Source organism: Pyrus communis, chromosome 8 (assembly GCF_041283825.1).
Source record: "Pyrus communis isolate YQ-2024b chromosome 8, ASM4128382v1, whole genome shotgun sequence".
Lineage (NCBI taxonomy): Eukaryota > Viridiplantae > Streptophyta > Magnoliopsida > Rosales > Rosaceae > Pyrus > Pyrus communis.
The window spans coordinates 14789508-14809349 of record NC_142572.1 but is presented as its reverse complement, the minus strand read 5'-3'; the positions used below and the strand labels follow the sequence as shown (position 1 = coordinate 14809349).

The window sequence follows — 19842 nt, the reverse complement described above, 5'->3', positions numbered from 1 at the left end:
GTTCAGACTGTGAAAAAGTACATGCTGAATTCAGTTTGATCAATTATGAAATAGTTCACATTTAAAAATTATTATGCTCAACTCGTAGTGAGGTTTGGCTTATCCTTTCGGTTTGCAGGTTTATTGGTGATAATTTTCAGTTTTGTGGTGCAAATCTGATGTTGTATATTGTCGGATGTTTCTGGTTTTCGAGCAACTGCAGTGCGGCGAGTGATTCCTCACCAAGGCTTTTAGGGGGCGTTTGTTTCATCTTCTTAAGTGGGACTGGACTAGCTAGGATTATTATCCCATGTTTGGTATGCTTGGGGACTAACTTAAATGAGACTAGCCCGGACTCGTGTGGACTCCGGGCCTCGTTAGATCGTCCAAATTAGTCCGACGTTGAACCATGGGATTGCTAAGAATGCCTTACTCACAATGCTGTCTCCTTCATCGTTCCTCTCCCTTTTTCTGTCTCTCCCTCTCCGTCTTTCTCTGCTCTTACGCGCTCTCTCCACTGCTCTCGTTCTCTCATTAATGCTTGCGTCATTTCCCTCTCTTCTCACCCCGAACCCAGATCACGTCCTCTCCCTTTCTCTCCTCGTCTTGCTCGATGTCGAGCCGATTTGCATGACCTAACCCAAATCACGTCCTCTCCCGCTCTCTGCTCGTCCTGCTCTAATCAAAGTGTCGTTGTTGGGTTTACAAGGAATGCAGCTGCGATTTCGATTTTGATTGAAATTGAATTTTTGATTGTTTATGTTTTGGGAGCTTTATCGATTCAAATGGAGGAGAAAGATGTGGTTGCAAGTAGTGGAATTTGGACGGAAAGCTTTATCAATTGAAATGGAGGAAAATTTGTGATTGATATCTATGGAGTTTGGACGGAAAAAAGGAGAGGGAAGAGAGGTTTCAGGAGTGTTGTATAACTGGAAAAAGAAATAGAAAAAGAAAAAAAGAATTTATTTTATTATTTTTATTATCCTACTTCTTAGTCCGACACTGCACCAAACGCTTCATTAAGTTAGTCCTGCTTAGTCTAGTCTAAGCCAGTCCAGCTTAATCCCTGAAGCTAGTCCAGTCCGAGATAATCCGGTGCAACAAACGCCCCCTTAAGGTTTTCTTTATTAGCCACCTTTGGGCCTTTACTGTTTGAACCCTTGTGGAGGATTTGTTCTTGGGTTGAAACTGTTTCATGTTTATTACCTTTATGTACCATTTTATAATTTGCTACTGGGAAGAACCTTTACTCATATTGTTTGCATAAGTGACATCTTTTTTCTGTAATGCAATATGTCTGTTTGGATTTTAATTTATAAATTTTCTCTACCTTTTGAACCCACCCCCCCCCAAAAAAAAAAAAAACAAAAAAAACAAAATCGTAAAACTCATGAAGAGTTTAAAATTACATAGATCAAATTTATCATTATGTACTTCTCAATCTACTAAAACAATCACATGTATCGAAAAAGAAAAAGCTTACATATATTATTGTTTTATTGAATATTAAAGCCACAATAGCAGTAAACAAGTTATATAAATTCTTCTCCTACTCATAACCAAATAAAGAGTAATGCTAAAGAGATCATTTATTTAAATTATTTTTCGTAAACTATATGACGTAATTGTTAATAAATAAATTATAACTTAATTATTAATTATTTAATTATTTTATATTAATGACACACCATGTAATTTGCAAATATAAAATTTGATTTACGTAAACAAAAGTCACAGCTCACAAGTCATACAAAAACACATAACCAAACAGTAGAAACTTTATTAAACTCCAAGGTCCCCCTCCTCCTTCTTTCACCCGTTCCCCTTCTTCTGGTCTGGTCAACCTTCTCCTTTGTTTTTTATTCCCATCACGAGAAAGTATAATGAAGTCAGTTTCTAGTTGTCCCACACTCACATTTCCTCCCTCCCCCACTCCGGGACCCACCACTCCCCACCCCTCAATACATATCTTCAAACCCATCTCAGCCGTCCGATCGAAATCGCACTTTGACTCTCCCTCCCTCGCCCTTATATTTTCCCCACTCCCCCATCAGCACCCAACCTCCACCCAAAATCTCAAATACGGGAATGTCCTCTTGAGAGACCTCCCCAACCTCGCCGGCCGGAGATTCTCGAAACCCTTACAATGACGGTGGAGCTGATGAACTTCCCGAAGATGGAGGATCAGAAGGCCATCCAGGAAGCCGCATCGCAAGGATTGCAGAGCATGGAGCACCTGATCCGGTTCCTCTCCCACCAGCAGCAACATCCAAACAACCAATCGGCCCGCCTGGACTGTACGGATATCACCGATCACACCGTCTCCAAGTTCAAAAAGGTCATCTCCCTCCTCAATCGGACCGGCCATGCCCGGTTCCGACGCGGTCCGGCTCAACCGGTTCAGCCCGTCCACTTCTGTTCTTCTCACCCCCCACCTTCACAAACACTGAGCTTAGCTCCGGCTCTAAATCTTTCTCCGACTCTAAATCTTACTCCGACTCCGGCGCCGGTTCCGGTAACTGCTCCTGCGGTTGTTCAGCAGGCTTCGATCGAGTCGAGTTTCGGCCAATCGCAGCCGCACAGCATGACGCTCGACTTCACGAGGCCTAATGCCTTCGCCTCGAACCCAAAGAGCGCGGAGATTGAATTCGCAAAGGATAACTTCAGCGTCTCGTCAGGCTCGTCGTTCATGTCGTCGGCGATCACCGGAGATGGCAGCGTTTCGAACGGGAAGCTGGGATCGTCGATCTTCTTGGCTCCCGCTCCGGCCGTGTCCGGCGCGAAGCCTCCTCTCTCAACGGCGCCGTTTAAGAAGAGGTGTCACGAGCACGACCACTCCGACGACACGTCGTGCAAGTTTTCCGCCTCAGGATCTGCTTCCGGTTCCGGCAAGTGCCATTGCTCCAAGAGAAGGTAAGCGTTATTCATTATCCGCGCATTTTAGTTTAAACTTCCTCTCCCCAGCTAAAATACGCACCTCGTATCCGAGGAAACGAGTTGACTCGGGCGATTCAACTCGGTTTTACTTGATGGACCCGATCGTTGTCGGGTCAACGGGTTAGGTTGCTGGGCCATTAATGGGTGTAGCACCCTTTGACGCTGACACGATAAGATGCGCCTGGCGTATATTAGAAATTCAACCTTGGAATAGTAATAAGTTTCGTTTTTCTCCGCGCGTGGGGAAAGACTTTTTTTATTATTTAATTTTGACCGACGACTAAAACTAAAATAAATAACTAATTATTGTTTTTATTTTCTTGTAATTCAGGAAAAATCGGGTGAAGAAAACGATTCGCGTGCCGGCGATTAGTTCAAAAATCGCCGATATTCCACCGGACGAGTACTCCTGGAGAAAGTACGGTCAGAAGCCGATCAAGGGCTCGCCTTACCCAAGGTACTGAATTTAAACATCAGCCGTTGATTTGTCATGAAATGAAAAGTGTGAGGGTGTATGATATGATCGGACGGTGAGAATTGAACCTAATGTTAGATGGTTTTTGTTTGTCAGGGGATATTACAAGTGCAGTACGGTGAGGGGGTGCCCGGCGAGGAAACACGTGGAGCGGGCTCCGGATGATCCGGCGATGCTGATCGTAACGTACGAAGGGGAGCACCGTCACGCGCCGGAGAGCGTGGGGTTGGTGTTTGAGTCAACGTGAGTGAAAGTGGGTAGAAAGAGAAGGAAAGTGGGTAGAAAGAGGGGATTTGTCACAGCAGTTGAGAGGAAGGTGGTGGAACTGGAATGGATGTAACTACTTTTTATTTATATATATATATATATATATATATATATATATATATAAATCGTGTAGTTTAATCAAATGGATAATTGGAAAATATTGAGGGCGGAATCAATCTGTCCTAGCGGTGTTTAATTTAATTAATTATACTTATTTCCAAATTATTTAATTATTTTTATTTTATTGCATTTGGTGGGAATATTATTTATTTTATCTTAATTTGTGATTAGTTTACGGGTAATGAAAGTCAAAAAAATAGATCCGTGATCAGGGAGGGAATCATGATGACTTAATCGAATGGGGGACAGTTGGTGGAATATTAAGAATAAAGCTATGTGTATTAAAATTGTGTTAGAAGTCAAAAGCTCCCCTACCGTCCAATGAAATTATATAATTGTGTGGGTGTTAGGCACGAAGGCACTAAACTTTGGGATCATATTGAAGGATGATTTATTCCTTGATGTTCCACCGTTCGAAATCATCGTATTCTTTTCTTTAATTGAGTTAAGATACATTGACGACTACACTGTCGCATAGTGTTATTAGTGTAAGTATAATGGATCGGTTTTTGCGCCTCTGACGACTTGTCTGGTCAGTTTGATTTGAGCGATTTTATGTTAGTTGTTTAGAGTTGAACACAAAATTTTAGCATTTCAAGTCATACTTGGAAAAGTCATTAAACTCAGTTAGGAGGCAATGACTTTTCTTTGTGAAAAGTGGTAAAGTGATTTGGTTTGGTTCGATTTCATTAATTTCTCTTTGGGAAATATCAACCTAAACCATTTAATTGTTGTGATTGGTTGATTTTTTTTTTTTTTTTTTTGGCGTTTTATTCAATATTTGTCTACCCTGTCTATTTTCGTTGATGATGGTTCAGCAAAAGTTGAAACTTGTTAATGAAGCTGGGCTATACTCATGCTGGAAAATGAGATGGACCACGGTCAGGGACGGATCTACAGAGGGTCCTGGGAGGTCCCAGGACCCCTCGGCCATCCTAAAATGTTGCTAGAAATTTTCCGCAGGACCACTCGTACTCGAACACGAGACCTGTGCAGGCTGTCTGTGTTGCTGCAGCAGCAGGTTGCAACTGTTGCAGGTTGCAACGCAGAAGAAGAAAACAGGGGAGAAGAAGAAAACAGGGGAGAAGAAAGAAAACAGGACATTAAAAAAATTAGTCCAAAACGCTGTGTTTTGGCCCTTTTTTTTTTTTTTTTGTTAAACCAATGAAATCAACGTTTGAAATTGGTCCACCAAGGCACCAATTACATATTCTTTTTGAAGGGCCATCTTTCCTGTTGTCCCTTTCACTTCCCTTTCCCCGTTCCTTCCACTGCTTTTCCCCCAAATCCCCCCATCTTTCTTATATTCACCCAAAACCCTAAATTTCTAATCCCACCCAATCCAATATTATAATTACATTACTCCAATATTATACCTCCACTTGTTTCAATTCTCCAAGCCACCACTATTTGGTTCCAAATTCAAGTAAGTTTTTTGGTATTTTAATCTAATCTCAATTAAATTATATTAGATATTGGTGGAGATTTTTAGTCTATTATTGATATGATTGTTGATGTGTTTTATGTTTGTATACTCATTTTATAATTGAAATTTAGATGGAATTTTTGTTTATTGGTTGATTGGTATATGTTTTGTGTTTTTGGTTAAATGTGTAGTTTAGAAATAAGAAATATGGAAAGATTTTTCAAGCCAAAGCCAATAGCACCATCTACTTGTTCGGGTAGTTCGAGCTCAAGACAAAATGAGTGTGACATTGATTTTAATAATCTTGAGAGAGACCCGGGAAAAAGAATTCGAATGAATGACTATCCTTCTAATATTCAAGATGAGGTCCGCAGAGCATATTTGCAAATGGGACCTTGTAGGCCTATAAAGTATGAGTTCCCATACACTTTGCATGCAAAGAAAAAACGACGATTTGTTGTTTCGTGGTTTGAAGAATATGATTGGTTGGAGTATAGTATATCTAAAGATGCGGCATTTTGTCTTCATTGCTATCTCTTTAAAATCAACTTTTCACAATTAGGAAGCGATGCCTTCACTGGGGTAGGCTTTAAGAAATGGAAGAATGCAAGAGAATGTTTTGACAAACATGTTGGTCCTATTGGTAGTTTCCACAATAAAGCTAGAGAAGCGGCTAGTTATCTAATGAACCAAAAGACACATATTGAAGCAGTTGTGATCAAACAATCAGAAGAAGAGTGTATGAAATATCGTCTTTGCTTGAATGCATCAATAGATTGCACTAAGTTCTTGTTGCGACAAGGCCTTCCTTTTCGTGGCCATGATGAAAGTGTCACTTCGAATAATAGGGGGAATTATTTAGAGCTCTTGCAATTCCTTGCAAATCATGATGAGAAAATAAAGGAAGTTGTGTTGGAAAATGCTCCGGGAAATCTCAAGCTAATAGCTCCTTCAATTCAAAAAGATATTGTCAATTCATGTGCCTTCGAAACTATTAAGGCTATTATGAAAGAAGTGAAAGAGAGTAAATTCTTTTCTATAATGGTAGATGAATCACGTGATATTTCAACAAAGGAGCAAATGGCGGTGATTTTGCGTTATGTGGACAACAAAGGTCAAGTAATTGAAAGGTTCGTGGGAGTCCAACATGTTACCGAAACAACTTCAAGTAAACTAAAGGAGTCCATTGATGAGTTCTTGAAACTACATGACTTGAGCTACTCCAACCTACGAGGTCAAGGTTATGATGGTGCGAGTAATATGAGAGGTGAGTTCAATGGCCTTAAAAAAAAAAATTTGGATGAAGAAAGTTGTGCATTTTATGTTCATTGTTTTGCTCATCAACTACAATTAGCTCTTGTTGCCGTAGCAAAGAAAAACTCCGATGTTGCCGCTTTTTTCACATTGACTAATAGTTTGGTAAATGTTGTTGGATGCTCATGTAAGCGTCGTGATGCACTTAGAGAGAAACAACAAGAAAATCTCTTGAAAGCTATTGAAAATGATTGTCTTGAAACGGGGCAAGGGTTAAATCAAGAAACTAGTCTCAAACGTGCTGGGGATACACGGTGGAATTCACATTATGGTGCTTTGATTAGTTTGATTACAATGTTCTCATCTGTGGTGGATGTGCTTGACATGATTGTTGAAGATTGCTACAATGATAGTGTTGGTGAAGCAAAAAGGTTATTAAAAGATTTACAATCTTTTGAGTTTGTGTTCCTCCTCTTTTTGATGAAATCCATATTAGGAGTTACAAACGATTTGTCACAAGCATTGCAAAAAAAAGATCAAGAGATTGTGAATGCAATGGCTTTAGTCAAGACATGTAAAGAACAACTACGTTGCATGAGGAATGATGAAAATTTTGATCTTTTGGTTGATAAAGTATCATCTTTTTGTGTTGAACATGAAATTGAGGTGCCTAATATGGATGATTTATATGTCATTCAAGGGAAGTCATTGCGTAAGGCTCCAAGAAAGACCAATCATCATCATTACAAAGTGGAGCTCTTTTTCGAGGTCATTGATTTCCAACTTACAGAATTAGATGATCGCTTCGCTGAAGGTAATACCGAATTGCTTATTTGCTTGGCATGCTTGAGTCCGAATGATTCATTTGTAGCTTTTGATAAAGAGAAGCTTGTTCGCCTTGCTCATATGTATCCTAAAGATTTCACGGATCGAGATAGATCGGCACTTCAAGATCAACTTGATATTTACATTCATTTTGTGCGTTCTGATAATGATTTTTCTCAATTGCGGGGAATTAATGAGCTTGCTAAGAAAATGGTGGAGAAAGGGTTGCATCGAACATTTGCATATGTATATTTGCTTGTTCAGTTGGCTTTGGTTTTACCGGTTGCAACTGCTTCAGTGGAGAGGGCATTTTCCGCTATGAATATCATTAAGGGTCCACTTCGCAACAAAATGGGAGATCAATGGTTGAGTGACAGCTTAGTTGTTTACATTGAGAAAGATGTTTTTTCATGTATTGGTAATGAAGCTATCATGGAACATTTTCAGACCATGAAACCTCGTCGTGGACGCTTGAATTAGGATTTTATAGCTTGTAATATTGTTATGCAAATGATTTTTGAATAAAATGTATTATATTTAACTTTTCAATGTTATTTTTGTCTATAAATTTTTTAACTTTTACTATATTGGGACCCCCCGAGTTTAAAATCCTGGATCCGCCACTGACCACGGTGCTATACCAAATGGATGAAGATTAAGAAATATCTTGGGCGTATAGACTTAATCTAAATTAACTCGAAATGTATCTTCTCACAATAGTGCATAAGGAAAGTTTGTAACGAAGGTTAAAAGGTGCTAGGAAAAACTTAGTGGGATAAAAACCTAGTCAAAGGAAAAAGAGAACATTGTGCTTTTGTCCATTGTAGGCTTGTAGCGCATTGTCAAAAACTCCCTCTTATGCATAACTATGCTAGATTAGTGACTTACCCTAATTATACTAATTATAGCAAGTCTTGATTTGACTAGTCATCATTGTTAAGTTACGAAGTAATGTGACTTCAATCTTCAAGAAATTTAACTTGAGTAAAACTTGACCCTAGAAAGTGCGGAAGTTTACTGAGAGTTGACAATAGCTTTTTGTATTTAAATGTACAAGCTGAAAAAGAGTACTTTACTAAATTTCATGTGAATATAATCCATGTATACAAAATAGCTTCATAGGGGCTTCCAATAGTACTATAGTTCTGTAAACTTTTTCAGAAGTTTGTTAACAATATAACTTTGGTTCGAAGGTAACAAGAGTACTCATTGGGCAATTTATACTAAATTTATCTAGAATACAATGTATTGGTATCGAGTACCTACTTTGAGCTTTATGCTCTTAAATGAAAATCTTTGAAGAAGAGTTTCATGGCATTCTTAATTCATTAAGAAATTACTTTGAGAGATGTACAAACTTAAAATCTCAAGTAGTATGCAGTCTCCACATGCCACAAGTCTCATGTTTAACATAACACTATACTTACAGAAATGCAATTGCCCCTACTTACAGAAATGCAATTGCCGCTACAATAGGAGACTATGTTTCTACAACCAAAAAAAAAAAAACCTTATGCCATACAGTGATTTTAATTCACTTCAGTAAATACACCCAAGGATACTTTTGGGGTTTAAACTATAGGTTTACTTATTTCATATTTTTCATTGCCTTTCAAAAATGGAATTTGCCTTTTTTCCAATTTGGTGCTTTTATAATTTGTTGACTTAATTGGCAAACATGACCAAATAGTCCTTGATGATATGAATAGCTACTATAAAATTAAATTCATCATCAATTCATGATCCAACATTTCTTGTTTGTATGTGCATGCTTAATTTATAAGTATCTTATTGCTTGGATATCAGTGCCTCTTTGAGCTTCCATTGTCACTTATAGGACAAACATCTTGAGATTAATTACTTAGAGAATTGTATCATAACATTTTATGGAGAGTTATTTAAATTGCGCTTAAACTATATAAATCTCCACTTCGGGGAAGTTCAAAATTTAGAACCTATCTATATGTCTATCATGCTTCTGACATGCAACAAATTATTTACATCAATTATGAAACAAGAGAGGATGTATCAACACTAATTCACGAAGTTATAGAAAATTGTCATTTCTCTCCTAATGGTAAAATTGTCTCTTCAAAATGACAGTCTGCAACATTACGGTAAATATGAACCCAACTAAAAACAAACCGATTTGAATCTCAATTGTGATGGATGAACCATCTTTGTAACATAATTTATTGTTGGTTGTAAAATTAACCTCAACCAAGATGATCATGATGATGCATGTGATCAAGATACAGGTCTCAAGCAGAAATCAGCAATGAATAAAATTACTAAAAATTTTGGTAAGCCATGAGAGTGTGTGCTCAAAACTAATCTCAAGTGACATGAAATAATCTCAAAATTTGGGAATTTTGCTTGTAATAACAAGCGAATAATATAACGACCATCTTGTAATACATCTAGTCATTGGTCAAACAATCCACGACTAGATGTTGATAAAACTCACTAATATGTTGTTAAATTCTCAAGAGAAGTACGGGGATCCAAGGTCAATTTTGACTTAGATGGTATGAAGACTAATTTTTCGTGTGAGTAATCCTTGCAAAAACATGCACATGCACTATGTTGAGGCCTCAAAATATGTCCAGACGAATTTGAAATAACCATATACTCAATGCCATGCATATAAATAAATTAAGCCGCCAAAAATTAGTTTGGTTTTTATGCAGAAATCGAGAGACTTCAGGCCCCCAAATATTCAGAATAAAAGAACTCCATGTTCTGATTCAATAAGAAACTTTTGGTTCTGATTTTATTATTTTGCATTTCAAATGTGCAATTTCACTCCTAATCACGAGACAACATAGTTTTTATCATTGTCGGGAAAAAAAAAAAACCTCAAGGTAGGTTGATCCACCATGTCCAACATATTCATATTCCTATTTAAGTTATAGATGCAATTAGTTACAAGCTCTATCAACTGCATGCCACCCACCCATCATTGAGTTTAGAAATAAGGATTCAATGGATTGAAGTCCGGTATTTTACGATGAGAGTTAAAAGGACTACATGTCCTTATTCTCTTAAAAAAACTCATTATTGGTGTAGTCGTCCTAATTTAGTTAGGAATGTGGTTGTATGAATCCCTATGAGATTCTATATGTCTTTTAAATTGTGTCTTATTTGTAATGTATTACTTGAAGAGCAAGAATTCTCCTTTCTTTACTACTATAAATAAAGTCACAATGGAGTGAGATAACATACACCCCAGAATTCATAAATTCTCTCTTCTTTGTCTTGCCACCCTACCCTCTCGCTCCTTTTATAATTCTTCAGTTAAATAGGCCTAGAACATGTTATCAGCACGCTCTTACTGTCGCTAACGAACTGAAGGTTTGTGGAGGAGGTTCGTTTACAACTAGCACTCAAAGGCTTTCTTTTGTTTCCATCAAATCAAGTTTTTCTAAAACATGGAATTGATATTTTATAAGCCCCTGATAGTATGAAAACATTCACTATGATGCATGAACCTCCAAATTATTTATATTTTATCACAAATGGTCCCTGAAATTGACCCTCACCGTCTAGATGATCCCTGAAATTGAAAATCAATCAATGTAATCCCTGAAATAGGTGTCGCAAATCAATGAGATCATTCCATCACAATTCTATTAAAAAATCTGTTAAGTGCTGATGTGGCACATAAATGGGCCCCATAAATCATTTTTTCTTACAAATGGTCCTTGAAGTTGACCTATAACATCAAAATGGTCCCTGAAATTGACTCACAACATCAAAATGGTCCTTGAAATTGAAAATTGATCAATGTAGTCTTGCAAGTAAGTGTCTCAAATCAATGTAGTCATTCCGTCACAATTCTGTCAAAAATTCTATTATGTGTTGATATGACACATAAATTGGTCTCACAAGTCTAATTAAATTATAACAAAAAATTACAATTAGGCTTAAATTAATTTAATAGTTAATAAAAAAAATTGTCAGCCCAAAAACCCAGTCTTGCAATCACCTCCGATCTCAGTCCACATTTCTATGCCTTATTCACTATTTATTCTCGAAACAAAATCTCAATACACCCATCTTTACACATTTTGACACACTTCACCGAATTGAACCTGGATTGAGATCACCTTTGGTGACGGCTTGGCCCATTGGCAATGACTTCTGAGACATCATCGTTACCATTTAGGCGATTAACATCCTCACAACCTTTATCTTGGAGAGCTTGTTCGGCATTTCCCTGGTGGTTTGGTGATGCAAAGAATGATGAAGTCTGCCTTGAGAGGTTATAACCGAGGTGCGGGCATTGTTGGTTGAAAACTATTTCAACACCCCTTCTTAGGCCTTGGTTAAGCCTTGTGCCTTTGAGAATTTATGGAAGAGATCTCTCTTCGGAGTAGGCCCTACTATAAGAAAAAAAATTCCATTGTGCAAAAACGTATTTAGACAATTTTTTTAATTAATTATTTAACCCACATTAGTACATAACAAATTCTTTTACAGAATTATGGTGGAATGATTATATTGATTTGCGACACCTATTTTCAAGGAGTACATTGATTGATTTTTAATTTCAGGTACCATATTGATGGTGTGGGTCAATTTCAGAGACCATCTTGATGGTGTGGGTCAATTGCAGGGACCATTTGTGATAAAAACCCATAAATCTTGTGGGGCCCATTTATGTGCCACATTAGCACTTAACAAAATTTTTAATAGAATTGTGACAGAATAACAACATTAATTTGTGACATCTATTTTCAGGGACTTTGATTGATTTTTAATTCTAGGGACCATTTTAATGGTGATGGTTAATTTCAATGACAATTTGTGATAAAAACCCTATTTAAAATATATAGCTGTCCATGCACAAGCAATTAATATGTTCATATTTGAATATGCAAATTGTGTTATATTTTGCTACATTGCTATGTTGAATTGTGTGAGTCAAAGAAAAACAAGAGAATAGAAGCAACAACTAGGGTTTTGAAAAGGGAGTTTTAACGAAAAGTCCACGGTACTGTTCACTTTAACGAAAAACCACATTTTTACACTAAAAAGTCAATCCTGGTACCATTCACTTTACCCTTTATTTTGTCCTTATTATTAAAACTCAAAGTTTTCAAGTCCTTTTCATTCATTTTCCTTTTTGAAAACCCTAACCGAAAAAAATCAAAATAAAAGTAAAAAACGTGGCTCAGCTACGGCATGAAGCCGCTCCTTGAGCCGAGCCGAGCCTGCAGTTATGGCTCCTGCCTTAAGACACCGTTTGGTGTCTGATCTGGAGCTCCAGTTTTTGGTCTTACCTAGCTCACTGAGCCCAAGTCCAGTTTTTCTTTGGGCTTCTTCTCACTGCCAGGCCTGCAGCCTCTCCCCTCGAATTTGCACTATTTCCAAAAAAACATTATATAACAACCAACGAAAGGCTTTAAGATGCTGAGCTTTCTCAGATTTTTGCAGTAAACAAGGACCGCAATTAGTTGTCAATATCTTGGATTCAACCGCCATATTTTAGTTGGCCCAATTTCCAATTCCTCACTGTGATCCCGGCAGCAGCAAAATACTACAAAGGATAAATTATACAAGAAAATTGTTTAAGTTATAGTCACAAACACATTGTTGAAACTAAATAACATAACGAGTTGTGACTAATATACATTTAGTTACAATAAACTTTCACGTTGTGACTAAATTGCCACTTTCTTGGTAGTGACTTCTTCAAGGAGGTGCCAACGACACTTCCAACGATCAATGTAGCGTAAGAGATCAGAAACTCGACGAGTGTTCCAGTTTGATATTCGGAATTGGGATTGCTTGTTCTGCGGAATCTTCCACTGACCGAAAGGATATCAGTGGTGTTGCATCTGAATTGCACTCCATTAGGGACAACCTTCCTGCATAAAAAGCTTTCTATATACGTTCTGCATGTTCTTGTTGCTGCTATACAAAGTGAGGAAATTTGTAAATAAAAAGTAATCACCAATGTGATGTTGGTCTGTTGGTTTTTGAACAGATGTGCTGCATCAAACCATGATTTGCAGCAAATTGCAATCTGATAAAAATTTCTAACAAATATGCATCAAAATCAAGCATTAGAACTCGATGCCTCGTTGAGTTGTCGACTTTTGCAGGAGATCCACAATCCCACAAGGATCACAACCGTTTCTGATATAGCAGGAGTTACATTTTGGTATCTTTGTAAAGGTTTGTAGTTGGGTGTCAATAGAAGAATTCATAACGTACATTTCAATCAGGAGAAATTCTTATGTCCGCTGTCTGGACCGCTTCAACCATACAGCCTAGACACAAAAAATCACACATGCTCCATCTCTGATTTTCACCCTCCCCCCAAAAAAGAAACCTACTATGTGATTCTACCCTCCTCTCTCTTTTTCCTAGTCCGGGTTTCGGATAGAAGAATTTCTCTCTCTTAAGGGTGTTCAGATCAATTAGGTGTCGAAGTTAATACTTAATATCCATTGGAAATCACTCTACTTGTATTTTGAAATGTTACTGTATCGTTTTAATTCATGATGCAAAATCATATGTTTTAATATTATATTATTAGTATGAAACGTCACATTGTCACTTAGAGTGTGAGAAGACATTTTTCATTTCAACATGAGTAGAGAATGTGAAAGAAAGTGGGGGCAGAACTCTGTTGCCAGCTAGCTATTCATATGGGGTCAACCTGGTCGTGCATATGTAGGGTTTATTTTCATACGAGCTTAGTAATTTTAATACTTTAAATTGCAGCAAATCTTATTAACTGAGAAATAATATAGTCTTAGCTGGTTTTGACTTTTGTTGCACAAGCAAGAAAAAGCATAAAAATGAGACGGTGCAATTATATGGTTTAGTGAGTTGGCCAGCTAACACATCTGAAATTTCATTAGCAACTTGGCAAGCATAAAATGGAGGGTACAATTTCTTTATATTCTGTTATTTTTTGCACTTACTAAAAGAGTGTTAAAGTTACTATACGTTTTCAGATGAGAAGATAGCAATATTTATAGGTGAGCAATGCAATTCACATGCATTAAATTAATTAATCACGTCTTGTTAAGAAAAACAATCAAACGAGAATCATTACACAAATAAATCTTGCATGAATTTGTGATTAAGTAGGCATATTCTAACAAACGTAGTGAACAAATTTTCATGTACTAAGAAATTAAAAAAAGTTGATAAAAAGTAGAATATTCTTCATGTCTTTCACCGTGCTGCACTTTTCTTAGGTTCTCTCATTTATTAATTTATATTTACCATTTATGTGGTGTGGAGGTTGGGTTAAAAGTAACCATCCAACATTAAAACTTATTCAAAAATGGTCATTTGAAAGTTTCAAAGAGTGGCTTTCCCAAAAAAAAAGTTTCAAAGATTGTGACTGCATTTAAAAACAACACATAACTTGCACCAAAAGAAAAAGAAAAATAAAAGAAGAAAACAATACAAAAGAATACTAGTGTTGAAAAGTCTGATGGCAATGAATGCCCACACAGTATATTAGCAGAATTCTTCAGCATGGGCAAAAGTTTTCAATGGCCATGCAAAGTGAAAGTTTCTTCAGCATGGGCAAAAGTTTTCAATGGCCATGCAAAGTGAAAGTTGAATATGAATTGTATTGTCAGAGGACGTGTTATGAGTTTCAACATGCATTAACTGCATCAGTTTGGAGTTGCTCTATAAATAGAGCACTCCGCATGTTTTCATGGAACAGATAATATAAGAAGAAGCAAACAAGAGAGAAATATCAGTAACATCATCTGTTCCTCTGCCTTTTATTTGTTATCCTCTTGTGCTATAGTTTTAGTGTGGCATTTTACATCTACCTTGCACCTACCATTAAAAAGGTTATTCCTCTAACTTTGACCTTTTTATAACAACTAGTCATATTTAGGGAAAGTTTGGACAAATTTCCCAATTTTCAACTTCTCTTACCCACCCATATCAAACTAATTTATTCATTTTTATTATTACATTTATTTTTTTTAATTTTATAAAAATACTATCAGACACTGCTTGGTCACATACATGTAAGAAATTATTTTCCTTTACATTAAATTTTAGTCTCACACGCTGTGGTGGAAGGAATTATACATGACGTATGGTGTTTTGCTCAATGCCTTGAATCAATGAAATTCTTGTTTGTGCTTAGAGATGGAAATCGTGTTGCTGATGCCGTTGCATCTTTTTTTTCGGGAACATGGTGGTTGTTTGGAATGATATTGTATCGGTTCAAAATTTATGTTTAATATTCTAGCTGCGGATGTATAGACGTTTCAATTATAATCTAATAAAATCTACTCTTTGACAAAAAAAAAAAAATTGTCTCACACATAAACCAAAGTAAAAATTCAAAAATACAAAATAAAAGACGAACTTATTAATATTTTTTTGAACAAACGGTATTATCTACAACTAACTTATTAAGATTACAATTTTTTTTTTTCAAACACGTGTTATACTGCAATTTATCTTAATCGAGTATTTTCCATGGCATCATATTTCATAATTTCTTCATGCCCTACCCAACCCGCCAACTTCCTAATAAATCAAAATTGAATGATTTCTTAGATCATATTGATTTTTAGCTTTTGGAAGAGTTGACGCAGTTGGATTCAATTTGCGAGCGCAAGGTGAGTTTTCAACGTTCATAGAGTGGAGTGGAAGAAAATAGGAGGAGCCTGAAAGTTAAGGACTTTAGGCAAACCAAAAAACTAAACAAAAACAAAAAACAAAAATTGGAGTTTTTGCAGAGGAGAGAGAGAAGGGTTTCCCGTTTCGCCTTACTGTCATGCACTTTGTCACCACTCTCGTCGGACATTGCGATTTACAGAACTCTGCAAAAAGTGGTCTCTCCCTCTCTGTCACTACATTCCTGATTAGGGTTTCTCTGAGACCCGGGTTCAGAATCCGATTCGACTCGTCCGTGTGAACTGGATCTCTCGCCGACTTCAAGTGAGTAAACCTTCTTATTCGTTCCTTGTATTTCTTAACCCTCAAGAAAATCTGGGTTTGCTTTGCTTTTGCTTTTGCTTTTGCTTTTGTGGGTTCAGTGAGATTTCTCTGTTCTTTCTTAGCTTCTGGGTTCCGATTGGTGAGGACCCAGATGAGATTTTTCGATAATTTCTAGAGAAAATTTCACTTTATCAAAGGAATATAAGAAAAGCCCAATTTTTGCTTTTTTTTTTTTTTTGAATTTTGAATTTTTGCATTTAGCTGCTTAAAGTTGTTATATTCCTTTGGCTCCCAGTTTGTGTGAGACGTGTAGTTTTGCAGCTTTTGATTTTTGGGGTTTTTTTTGTTGTTTGATATTAGGATTTGAATGGCGCATTCCGTGAATGATAATAGCATTGAGAGTTTGATATCTGCAAGCAAGGCATTGAGGCTAAGCTTACAGAAATCACAGGGCCTAGGGTCGGCTCTGGAGAAAGCTGGAAACCGATTTGAAGAGATTAACCACAGATTACCCTCTCTTGAGGCTGCAGTTCGACCCATTCGTGCAGACAAGGAAGCCCTTGCTGCCGTTGGTGGTCATATTAACCGCGCTGTTGGCCCTGCTGCAGCTGTGCTTAAAGTTTTTGATGCTGTTCATGGACTCGAGAAGAGTCTACTGTCAGATCCGCGTAGTGATCTGCCCGGTTACTTATCAGTATTGAAACGTCTGCAAGAGGCTCTGAGATTTCTGGGTGACAATTGTGGATTGGCAATTCAGTGGTTGGAGGATATAGTAGAGTACTTGGAGGATAATGCAGTTGCTGATGAGCGGTACCTTTCAAACCTGAAGAAATCATTGAAAAGTCTCCGAGAATTGCAGAGTGAGAAGGAAAAGGCCAACCTTGATGGAGGGCTTTTGGAGGCTGCGTTGGAAAAATTAGAAAATGAGTTCAGGAGGCTCCTCACAGAAAATAGCGTCCCACTTCCAATGTCGTCACCATCTTCTCTAGGAGAACAAGCTTGCATTGCGCCATCACCATTACCTGTTCTGGTAATTCAGAAGCTGCAAGCTATAATTGTAAGACTGATTGCTAATAATAGACTAGAGAGATGTAAATCTATTTATGTTGAAGTTCGAAGTTCGAATGTAAGGGCAAGTTTACAAGCTCTCAATTTGGATTACCTTGAGATATCAATTGCAGAGTTTAATGATGTGCAGAGCATAGAGGGATACATATCGAAGTGGGGAAAGCATTTGGAGTTTGCAGTGAAACACTTGTTTGAGGCAGAGTATAAGTTGTGTAATGATGTTTTTGAGAGGATTGGATTGGATGTGTGGATGGGTTGCTTTGCAAAGATAGCTGCTCAGGCTGGTATTCTTGCATTCCTACAATTTGGGAAGACTGTTACAGAGAGCAAAAAAGATCCGATAAAGCTTTTGAAGTTGTTGGATATATTTGCTTCTTTAAACAAATTGAGACTGGACTTCAACCGGCTTTTTGGTGGACCAGCGTGTATTGAAATCCAAAACTTGACAAGGGATCTCATTAAGAGTGTTATTGATGGAGCAGCTGAAATTTTCTGGGAGCTTCTTCTTCAGGTGCAATTGCAAAAGCAGAACCCGCCTCCTCAAGATGGGAGTGTTCCGAAATTAGTCAGTTTTATTACGGATTATTGTAATAAACTGCTCGGGGATGATTATAAGCCAATCTTAACTCAGGTTCTCATCATTTATCGAAGTTGGAAGCATGAGAAGTTTCAAGAAGGGCTCCTTATTAATGAGGTTTTGGAAATTGTCAAAGCCATTGAGCTAAATTTGGAGGCGTGGATAAAGGCTTATGAGGATACCAGCTTGGCCAACCTTTTTGCAATGAACAACCATTGGCATTTGTACAAGCACCTGAAGGGAACTAAGCTGGGGTTTCTGCTGGGGGATGCTTGGCTACGAGAACATGAACAGTACAAGGATTATTATTCCACAGTTTTCTTGAGAGAGAGCTGGGGGAAACTTCCGGGTCATCTAAGTCGAGAAGGTCTGATTCTGTTCTCAGGTGGTCGTGCCACTGCCCGTGATCTTGTCAAGAAGAGGCTAAAAACCTTCAATGAAGCGTTTGATGACATGTATAAGAAGCAATCGAGTTGGGTAGTGGCAGATAAAGATCTACGGGAGAAGACGTGCCACCTCATTGTGCAGGCTGTTGTGCCTGTTTACAGAAGTTATATGCAGAATTATGGGCCCTTGGTCGAGCAAGATGCAAGTTCAAGCAAGTATGCAAAGTATTCTGTGCAGACCTTGGAGAAAATGCTCATGTCTCTATTTCAGCCAAAGCCTGTTAGATATGGCAGTTTCAAAGGTAGGCAAATGAGCGGAAAATTCGATGGAGTAGCAGATCTTCGCCGCACTACCTCTGCGATTGTGTGATTATGGAACTATGTGCGTTGCTGAATCACATGGCAGGACTATCCGCCCCTCTACACGATTGGCTTTTCATCTTGTATATAATGACATTCTCAGGAGCCTGGAACTGAATACTGATGTCCCATTGCCTGAGATTCCAAGATGTAGAATCCCTGTAACACATCTGAATGTTTTGAAGAGTTGAACACTTTCCGTTGCCCCGCGAGTTCTAGGCCATGGGTTCTCAGATTCCATGCACGGTGATGAACAAATATACAGCCCAGTTGGATCCTGGCGTAGATAATATATTCAGGTATACCTATCCATTTTTCTTTCATCTCAGACCGATTGATTAAGTTATATTAGGTAAGGCAGCCAGAGAAACCTTATAGCTTTGCTAGATTCCATGTACAATTCTTTGGTATAAAGTGCATCAAAGAGGTCTACCTAGGATTGAATCGATTTGTAAGAACATGGGAAAGCTTATAACTTTTCGACCTTCATGAGATGCTTGTTTTTTAGCTATGAAACGGCATTGTTGAGAACTTCAAAAATGTATAACAGTCATGTGCTATTGGAATACTGTTGAGAATGAAGTGCCTACTCGTTTTGATGGACCTGTGTACTTTAGTTTTAAGTAATTTGTTGATGGCGCTTCTCTTTTCGTTTCACTTTTCGGCCTTGATTCGAACTTTTCTGCTTTGATTCGAAACTTTTCTGCTTATGCTCGTTATATCTGTTCGTTCTTCTTAGACGTGCTCGGCAAGACATGAATTGGTGTGTCAAGAGGCTCATTTTTGTATAAAGAAAACCGGCGGCACCAGTATGATGGCATCTTTCTTGTTTCATTCCAGTTAATCAAATGTTGTTTATTGGGCCGCCTATGATGTAACACTTAAACATAATTTAAATAGAAGGCTTAATTGTAGTAAATAGCTCTGAATTTTTACGAGTTACATTTTGCACCCCAACTCAATAGCTCAATGACACTTAGTTTCGCATAGTAGGTTCTCCCGTTAACTCTGTTATTTTTTCCGTCAAATATGAGAGCAAGTAGTAATATTACGGGTTGGAGGACTATGAGAGCTATTAATCCAGTTGAGGGACCGTTTCTATAATTAAGTCTAATTGTAAAGAATAAGAAAGTGTTTTGGGCTTTGTTACAAGAACACTCGCATCTCTGGCTGTGTAAGTTGGTGTTGCTCACTTGCAAATCACAGCCTGATACACATGACTTTTCAA

At 37.7% G+C, this 19842-nt stretch overlaps 3 protein-coding genes across 3 annotated transcripts; all 3 read left to right on the top strand.

Moving 5' to 3' along the window:
- Window positions 1-2018: 2018 nt before the first annotated feature.
- On the top strand, window positions 2019-3883 carry LOC137717930 (putative WRKY transcription factor 17). Its single transcript, XM_068457438.2, has 3 exons — window positions 2019-2892; window positions 3248-3373; window positions 3488-3883. The coding sequence occupies exons 1-3, from the start codon at window positions 2126-2128 to the stop codon at window positions 3636-3638; spliced, it is 1044 nt and encodes a 347-aa protein (XP_068313539.2). The 5' UTR covers window positions 2019-2125; the 3' UTR covers window positions 3639-3883.
- Window positions 3884-5059: 1176 nt separating this feature from the next.
- LOC137707684 (uncharacterized) lies at window positions 5060-7832 on the top strand. Its single transcript, XM_088699099.1, has one exon. It carries the CDS (start codon window positions 5388-5390, stop codon window positions 7761-7763), a length of 2376 nt encoding a protein of 791 aa, XP_088555225.1. The 5' UTR covers window positions 5060-5387; the 3' UTR covers window positions 7764-7832.
- A 7956-nt stretch (window positions 7833-15788) lies between these two features.
- On the top strand, window positions 15789-19213 carry LOC137717913 (exocyst complex component EXO70A1-like). Its single transcript, XM_068457418.2, has 2 exons — window positions 15789-16223; window positions 16584-19213. Exon 2 carries the CDS (start codon window positions 16591-16593, stop codon window positions 18622-18624), a length of 2034 nt encoding a protein of 677 aa, XP_068313519.1. The 5' UTR covers window positions 15789-16223; window positions 16584-16590; the 3' UTR covers window positions 18625-19213.
- The last annotated feature ends 629 nt before the right edge of the window (window positions 19214-19842 follow it).